The following is a 9,731-nucleotide window of genomic DNA, read 5'->3' as shown; positions in this document are numbered from 1 at the left end:
CATTTAGTTGATATTGCATTATATGTAAGTTTAGGTTTGTTTCGATATCGAAATTTATTAAAATTCTCAGAGATCCACAGTGTTATCACAGTCAAGCAACGCTTTGTTTACTGTTTTATTTTCAAATTTTTTGTTCAATTATATGCGTTTTTTAATTTGTTTTTAGTCTGTCATTGTTATTGATATATATACTATTTGTCAAAATCTATTTTTTGTGATTTTTTATCATTTTGATTAAACACTTTTTTTTCTGGAGGGCGGGATTACTTTCTCGCTAATTATGAAATTAATACTCAAAATCTCAAATTAGTTTACCAGCCGACTATTCCCCGCCCTTTGATAATCCTTTCAACATATAGGCATAACGAAACATTCCATTTAATATAATGATTGCCCAACCTGCTACTACTGCATGACTCCGCAACCCAATTTTCCGACTGCCAAGACAAACTGCGTTATAGGTTCGTTAATTTGGCTTATCTTCTGTGTCAAATGACCGACTTAGCTACACTCCATAAATCAAACAAAAAACAACTGCGGGATTTGGATATTAGTGAACATGTTGCAAAAAATGATAAAATCCGGGCTGCGCATTTTGTTCATTTAATAAGTTGAGGAGATTAGAGCCTTCGGGGCAGATAAAAAAATGTTATGTTAAAGCTATTTTGAATATTGTGGATCGCAAAAATTGCTTGTTATGCTCAGTTACCAATGGAAACAATAAAAGACCCTTTCAAATGTTGAGTTTTAAGCAAGTCTAATTGAAATTACTCTTGAGGGATTATTCCAGATCATAATGAAATAAATTCTGATGTGTGTTCAATCTATTATCTACATTACTTAAATAAATTGCAGTATTTGTGATGTAGCTGAGTTAAAAGCGTTATATGATAACGTATTTGCGCGTTTACGTCGAATGCAATTATTATTACGTTTTAGAGGTTCGACTACCGTGGAATGCTGTGGAATTAATAATTTTCGCAACAAAAAATTAATTTTAGCTGGAAAATCAGTTTCTTAGGAAGGAAATTTGCGACACTTTGCCTGCTATCTCTGTTTTATTCTTTTCCGAGATGTACCGCAGCAGGTGGCAGTAGAGAAACAATAGCTTTTCCATTCTTAAGTCATAAATGAACTCGACAAAAATACAACTAACCATATAAGCTTAGTACAAAAACTTGTTTATTTTCCAATATTGCGAATACCGCATTACAACGTAATAGAATTGTAACATTCTAAAATTTCTTAGTTATAAGCATTGGTCTATTTCTATCTGTCCTGTTTGCATTTGCGAAAGCGATACGCGATAAAATTGATCTTATTGGTGCGATCGTTTTGCATATGCACTGGTTTCGTCGAATTCATCTTTTCAGATATTTTGGCAACTCTTCACGATTCCAAATATTATGAAAATTCCAAAAAGTTTCGATCAGAAAGATTCCGATACTAAATTCATCAAATCAAATTAAGGGATTCGCTTTCTTTCAGTTTTTCGATAACGCATGTAAAACAACTGGCACGAATAGTCCATTTATCATCTAGGAAATTGTGAAACAGTGATGCCATCATAACAAGACCCTTTCTCTAATTTCATACTGGAGGTGATCTGGAGGTCTTGTTATCAGCCACCTGACTTTAAAGTTGTATTTAAGAAGCGGTAAAAGTAAAATTAGTATATTCTATATTCCATAAACTATTTTTTATTCAATGAATCATTCGGTAACAATATAATTTACCAAGTAACAAATGTTCAATAATATTTTTTTATAACACCAAGTTACAAATACATACAATCGAATAAATTAAATTATCATATATTAACCTATTGTCGTATGTATTGCTATTTCACACAGGACACCATAGTTTTCAGCAGCCGGAGACCCGGTTGTAAGGCCTTGATATATATCAGCAGAATCTTTGAGAACCAGCAATTTTATTCTTCCAAGATTGTGGGACGACGGATACCACACTTCGGAAGGTAAAGAGATGGTTATTCCGGTTATCGAAATTACTTTTCCATGCTATAATACATAAAAAAATAATAATGAAAACTTGCTTAAATTCAGAGCCTTGTTGGGTGATGGGTGTGGAAGTTGTTATATGAAAGAGACCATATACAATTTAAAGTGCAATCAAATAAAGTTCAAATGCAATTCAAAGTTGAATATAGATTTAAAATTAAATAACGAAATAATTGAGCATACTAAAATGAGCCGCGAGTAAGAAAAATTTCATTTGTTTTAAATTCACTAATTTTGTGTATTTTTTGACTTATAGCGCTTGGTATTTCAGTGACCGCTCGTGATTTTACTATGAAGTGAATTACTTTCTCTCCTCAGTAAGTCTAAGATACCTCGTTCGGAACTAATTTGTTTTCAATATATATAAACTACCTCAACTATACGACAATATTGAATTATGTATTTCTCATACTTCGTCTTGAGGAGGGTTGGATGCCATTTCAGTCAACTCTTGTCCACCGTATAAAATATAACAAACGAAAAAGAAATTCTATCCAATTAAAGAGTCCAGCTGTACACTAACACACATGTATTTCTGTATTTCAGACTTCCTCGTACAAGCTGTTTACAACGTATGAGGTTGGCTGACTTTGGCCGGACGAAACGTTACAGGAATACATTTGTGTTAGTGTGCAGCTGAACTCTTTAATTGGATATAATAAGCATGTTTATTTCAGATACAGCATCCTTGCAGTATACGCATACGGATCCCCTAGCATAAAGGCATAGAGAAAAATGTGGAGTTAGTCCCGCGCAACCCAATTCAAAGTTTAAAAAGAAATTGCTGGTAAAAGTATTTTAGAAGCCATAATAACACGTAGGTGAAGTGTTTGGTTCTAGTAAACATTCAATCCACAAATACAGTCTTACAGCATATGACATTCCTGTCCACAGTAGAAGACTCGACTCAGGATTCATCTTTGATCGAAAGTACTCTCGCAGCATGTTTAGGTGTGTAACGTCAGAAATATTTGCTAACTTCATCCCTAATTGATCGCAGATCGCTTTGCCTTCTTCAAATTCAGAGTTGGTTCTGGTTATTTTTACTCGAAAACAATTATTTTGGTATTCTATCTCGCAATGTTCTGAAAAATGTGTATCTTTTAGTTTTTCATATTCTGTGATTTGACAAAATAATAATTTGGATCAAAATAGAAAATTTCATAAAAATTAATTTAAAATAAAAACTTATGTAATTTTGTCCGACCACTAAATTATAAAAAGAGAAAGATTTATTCCGGCCACAGCATCCTTTCAATATATATATATATATGTATAAATGAAAGTCAGGGATCAATTTCTGCATGACCGCAGCTCAAGGAGGATCTTCAAATATCCGAATACTCCATCAAATTTAATAGTATATAGTTTTTAAGAAATATGATTCTCCTATTTTTTGGGCTATAATATCCATACACACTGACTTTGAACGGGGACATCACATTTGCACCCAAATATATGTATGGTTGCAAATGTTCGTGAGTGGAATTGCCTGAAGGTGAGAATTATCTAGGTTTAAAATTCTGGTTCAGCATTGGGTTATAAATAAACGATGCAAATATACATGGGGATAAAGATATTGAAACCTTGTATCATTGACTTGAATAAAAAGTCATTTGTTTGAATTAAACTACTATAACTAAAAATACAATACCGCGATGACGTTTTTCAAGATTCAATCTTATCTGTTTTGCGATTCCTTCGATAAAAACATGTGAATTGAAAAACATTTAATAGATACTGGCTGAATATACATCTAGTTCAAGATTAATTTTGAATGGAGAACTTTTTGCTTTTCAAGTATAGCAAAAGATTAGTTCAAAGGTATGTTCCAGGCAGAAGCGTGCAAAAACTTTACTGCTTCCTGGGAGGGGGTATCTGTTAATAATGATTCTGATACCATAAATTTTGAAAATATCTTGGGGTATACTTGAGAATATATAAATTAAGGGAATAGTGAAATGTTTGAATTATTCATTGAATCATCAAACTGAGAAACAAACTCACATGTATGTACACATTTATAGGATCAAACTAATATATTTGCTGCCCTCTACCGCGTACTGCCCGGTGTGCCCTTGTGGCCCTCCTCTGGTCACAAGAAATAGTGTCAAAATGATATATATGCGTTTGTACATTTTACGTACTACGCGGATAAATTGAATAGTAAAAAAGATAAAATAATGTAAAATAGATAGGGTATATATACCAGAGCATATAATCTTTGTTTCATAGCATATTATTATATTACCTAAATATTTGGAACAGCAAATTAATTTTGGAACAAAAAACATTAGGAAAAGTATCTACCTGATCCGTCGTCTTTCTGTGAATGAAATCAAAAATTAACTTTGTGGAAATATAAAAAATGATATATACTAGTAGTACTTAGTATAAAATAACTTCTTTAATACAATAGCTGGTTCAATCTTTTCATATAGGTAATAAAAAATATTTAGCAAAATTTATATTGTCTTGCCTTGCAATCACCAATCACAAACAGAAACTAGTTTCCCGTTCACCAGCTTTCTTACACAGACTCCATCTGAATTATAAATAAAAATAAAAATAATGTTATCCTATGAAAAGCTTCTATTTTTGAACATATTCCTACCTTGAATCGTCTCAGCAATTGAGATAAAAATCCAAAGAACACAAATGATACTGATAGCTTCAAACAACTTGCAGTGAATCGAGTCTGTTGCACGCCGACTCAATTAATAAACTAGATTTTTAACTCCTAAATTGAATGCGCTCGTTTTCAATCGTGCGGGTGAAATCATGTTTCCGGAATATTCTTCAGTCTTAGGAAATGATTTATTGCTTGCTAATATTACAAAAATTTCATTCTTGGGAGTATGAGTTGTGTTGTATAGGTATAAAGTATGGATGACGAGTAATACACTTATCAACGTAGTACAAGTATGAATGGTCCTTGCAGTATTACTGACATACATGAGCAAGAAGTATCGTTACTGACAGGGTGTCATCGCGCTGTTCGTAGACTACCAGATTTCCAAATTCGATCAGCGTAAATCCATCTACAGTTCATTTCCATTCTAAAAATAATTTATTCTAATAATAATAACTGTCTACAACCCAATTCAAAAAAACAACCTAGTTTCAATTTGGGCTCAAATAAACTGAATATACTGATATTACTAAATATAACGTTCCTTTACAATGTTCATACAAGATTATGACATACTTGGTAACATGTACGCGAGCAAGATATAAAAAGAACTTTGCAGCAATGTTTGAACATAATTTATAATATTTATTTAACACCATGCATTGAATCTTTTTTAGATGATATTCAGTAGAATGTAACATGTTTGAGTTATTATACCACCAAGTCGGTGACATTGACAATATTGATAAACTGAAAGAATGCAATTTGCAATATGGTAAAAGTGTCCACTGACCCAGTTTTAAAAATAGAACAAATAGCAACTTACCAACAGGGTGACAACAATCAAAATGGCAATATTTATGAAATGAAGTGACTGATTAGACATTCTTGAATTATGACAAAGCAGTCCCGTTGTCATTCTCGTTTCATTTTATTCGTCATAATATAAATTATTTGCCTGTTTCAAAAAGAAAAGGCTTGAAGGTAGCAGTTCATATCATTGAGTTCGAGCACACAGTTACTTTTGATAGCTCATAATAATAAAAATTCCATCTTTTCCATTAAGTGTGACATCTTACTGTTTATTGTATTTTACATTTCTATGTATAAAAAATGTACATATATTCAGACAATATGTCGTATAACAATTAAAATTTTTTGATGAATGATAATGACAGTAGGATTTACCAGAAAGAGCGGCTTTCACATATAAATTTCATCAAATACCTTGAAAAATATCGCCTGCAGTCGCATGGCCATCATCGAGCTTTGATTATAGACCGTTTAGCACATGAAATGTGAGCAGAATGATAAATATTTTTTGTAAATATGGTAAAATGAATTTTGATTTGGACCCCGTTTATAAGAGCAGATATTTTCATTTGTATGTATCGTGATCCGTCTATTACTATTACTTTTCGTGGATATACTTTAAATAATTTAAATTCAATTTTATATTTAAATATATTTTACGTTGAACGTAAATAAATAGCTTTTGGTGATTTCGTTTCAAGATTAAACGATAGTTGACAGTAGATAGTTTATAATATTCGGAGAATTAACTAACTTTAAATGCTGAAAAAAATTATAGATAATAATAATTAGTAAAACATTATATTGGGGCAAGAAATTGGCGCTTGGATGTTGACGATTGTGTGGAGATTATAGAAATTTAAAGCATTTGAATATAATTTTTAGGGTTTATTCCTTATTATTGAATTATTTTCAATAATACGAATGTTGTACTGAGCGTTAACAAGATGCCTGCCATCGCGCACCTGATTTTTCCACGTGAGTTTCTAATTTCCCCTGAGTTTTGGAAATACCTTCAGCCTACCATGCCTATTGGTAAGTCCGGAACTGAGCCTCAGCTTTGAATTTCAAATTATTATTCACATTTTAGTCGTTTCAAGAAGTTTGAAGAAGTCAAAAATTGAACATAAATGAATCTCTAAAAAAATTAAGCAACTTTAATTGTTAACTTTAGGGAAAAATATTTTAATTAAACTTGTAGAACAGTTTTACCGAATTAATTTTGTGATTTTTGGGTTAAGAACATATCAATATGCAGATACACAAATTTATTTAAGCAACAACGAATCCTCCACCCTCTCCCAAAGTACTTTAAATTCAACTTACTACGGAATCTACTTAAGTGATTAGCGTATGTATCTTGTGTGTAAATAATTTTTCATAGTTCAAAAAATTTAAATTTGTTTTGTGGCATCATAAGACCTTTTTCGTGAAAGGTCTATCACAACGTCTTAATAGATTCTATATACATATTTATATATATATATATGACATTATCGTCACAGATGGGGCGCGACGTCATTTCATCCGGCCCGCGGCGTCATTTTATCCGGTCCGCAATAACACGCAAAAATGGCTAAATTTTTTTCCAAGGAAGATTTTCACGAGCATCGTCGTCCTTGTTTATTTCGTAGCATTGGCCAATCGGCAGGATGCAGAAAAGTGACGTAATAATAGGCCTTTCCGCATCCGCTCAGACACTTTTGTCACCCTGTCAGATTTTCAGTCGTGGTTGTAAACAAAACTTCGTTTTTGCGACTTTGAATGCTACCAGTACGTAACTTTTTCTGCGGTACACTTGTACACTCGTGGCGCTTGCTTTCGACGAAACTGTTTGTTTTTCGTGCTAAAATAAACGTCGAATGTGCATTTTGTGCTAACAGTACTGTAATCCCTCGCGTACTGCTCCAATTTCAAAAGCCACACTAACTTTTGTACTGCTTTAATGCGGATATTCATGTAGGTATGTTACGAAAAAATTGAAGTTCATCCGATTTAAATAAAAACTGCTCCACTGGAAAGATCTGAGTAAAAATAGAAAACAATACCAAGTTTGGAATAAACGGTCAAGAAATAACGGAGATATCGGAATTTTAGTACCACCCAACAGCCAATTTTTTCCATAATGATTGTATTACTTTTTTTATAAGAACTGTACTAAATATGGAAAAATAACACATATCAATCACTAATCTTTCGATGTGCGTCACATCTATGGTATATTGAGATAATTTCAGGATTTTATTCTGGCAACGGTCTTTGACACCGCCGAAAGATCGTCGCAAATAAACGCTGGAGTTGTGCATGATAGTTTGACAGTGGTTCATTGTGGGTAATAATTAACGATGTTCTGATTGTACGAACTTCATAAAAATTGGTAAGTATCAAGTTAGACAAGAAATACACACGTCCATATTAATTTTATTGGTGTCCATAGACAATATCAATAATTTGCACTACGTATAACTGGAGCGTAATTTTTAAAAGCGTCGAATGTTGGGAAATTTATGCGCTAATGAAAAAATTCAAATACCAGATAATAGTTGTTTATTTTATCTAAATTATGTCAAAATTTCATAGAATTCCAAGCTACAGCAGGCAGTCGTTTTTATGAGCGGTATTTCAACACGGCATAACGGTACTTAGCAGACGTGATGCGTACATTTTTTGCCGAGGATTTTGTAACATTTCTAATTTATGACAGCAACGTTTTGATAACAGCTAAACTCAGGATGGTTGTCTAGATATAGAAATCTTGTTAATTTTTTTCCTAGGATGTTCTCGATCTATATTCTGCGATATTCCCAACATTTGTGTATTTATTGTATTGCATTGACAAAAATATTCATCCGGCCCGTTTCAACACAATTTGAGTCATAGCCGGCCCGAGGTCAAAAATGTTTGGTGACCCCTGCTATAATAGAATGAAAGAAAGGCACGTAGTTATCTGGCGTCATTCAAATACCAGTGTAATAATGCATTTTGAAATGCACAGAAACAAAAAAACAATGAATTCGAAATTTTGCTCCTGCATTGTGTGTATGCCTATTGACGCACTGTAGATGCTAGGGAATTCCGGAAAAGTGTATGCCTGCAACACACATTTCAATGATATGTTTAGAACAGGGGTCACCAAACTTTCTTGACCGCGGGCCAGGTATGACTCAAACTGTGTTGAAACGGGCCGGATGAATATTATTGTCAATGCAATACAATAAATTCACAAATGTTGGGAATATCGCAGAATATAGATCGAGAAAATCCTGAGGAAAAAAAAAAATTAACAAGATTTCTATATCTAGACAGCTATCCTGAGTTTAGCTGTTATCAAAACGTTGCTGTCATGAATTAGAAATGTTACAAAATCCGCGGCAAAAAATGTACGCATCACGTCTGCTATGTACCGTTACGCCGTGTTGAAATACCGCTCATAAAAACGACTGCCTGCTGTAGCTTGGAATTCTATGAAATTTTGACATAATTTAGATAAAATAAACAACTATTATCTGGTATTTGAATTTTTTCATTAGCGCATAAATTTCCCAACATTCGACGCTTTTAAAAATTACGCTCCAGTTATACGTAGTGCAAATTATTGATATTGTCTATGGACACCAATGAAATTTATATGGACGTGTGTATTTCTTGTCTAACTTGATACTTACCAATTTTTATGAAGTTCGTACAATCAGAACATCGTTAATTATTACCCACAATGAACCACTGTCAAACTATCATGCACAACTCCAGCGTTTATTTGCGACGATCTTTCGGCGGTGTCAATGACCGTTGCCAGAATAAAATCCTGAAATTATCTCAATATACCATAGATGTGACGCACATCGAAAGGTTAGTGATTGATATGTGTTATTTTTCCATATTTAGTACAGTTCTTATCAAAAAAGTAATACAAACATTATGGAAAAAATTGGCTGTCAGGCGTTGCTAAAATTCCGATATCTCCGTTAGTTTTTATTTAAATCGGATGAACTTCAATTTTTTTGTAACATACCTACATGAATATCCGCATTAAAGCAGTACAAAAGTTAGTGTGGCTTTTGAAATTGGAGCAGTACGCGAGGGATTACAGTACTGTTAGCACAAAATGCACATTCGACGTTTATTTTAGCACGAAAAACAAACAGTTTCGTCGAAAGCAAGCGCCACAAGTGTACAAGTGTATCGCAGAAAACGTTACGTACTGGTAGCATTCAAAGTCGCAAAAACGAAGTTTTGTTTACAACCACGACTGAAAATCTGTCAGG

At 33.1% G+C, this 9,731-nt stretch overlaps 1 protein-coding gene across 1 annotated transcript; it reads right to left on the bottom strand.

Moving 5' to 3' along the window:
* Positions 1–1,817: 1,817 nt before the first annotated feature.
* On the bottom strand, positions 1,818–4,343 carry LOC144425523 (uncharacterized). The gene is made up of 4 exons (XM_078114883.1): positions 4,332–4,343; positions 3,676–3,720; positions 2,892–3,106; positions 1,818–2,021 (listed from the first exon to the last, which is right to left on the bottom strand). The coding sequence occupies exons 3-4, from the start codon at positions 3,003–3,005 to the stop codon at positions 1,818–1,820; spliced, it is 318 nt and encodes a 105-aa protein (XP_077971009.1). The 5' UTR covers positions 3,006–3,106; positions 3,676–3,720; positions 4,332–4,343.
* Between the last annotated feature and the right edge of the window lie 5,388 nt (positions 4,344–9,731).

The sequence above is a fragment of the Styela clava genome, chromosome 1 (assembly GCF_964204865.1).
Source record: "Styela clava chromosome 1, kaStyClav1.hap1.2, whole genome shotgun sequence".
NCBI lineage: Eukaryota > Metazoa > Chordata > Ascidiacea > Stolidobranchia > Styelidae > Styela > Styela clava.
The sequence above is the reverse complement of the archived record's forward strand: the minus strand, read 5'-3'. Positions and strand labels throughout refer to the sequence as shown.

Bases quoted from the DNA above. Each gene is read 5' to 3' on its own strand.
- LOC144425523 (XM_078114883.1), bottom strand. From the start codon at position 3,005: ATGAAGTTAGCAAATATTTCTGACGTTACACACCTAAACATGCTGCGA. The intron at 2,022-2,891 runs GTAAGACTGTAT...TATGTATTATAG, and splicing joins GGACAGGAATGTCATATGCT to CATGGAAAAGTAATTTCGAT.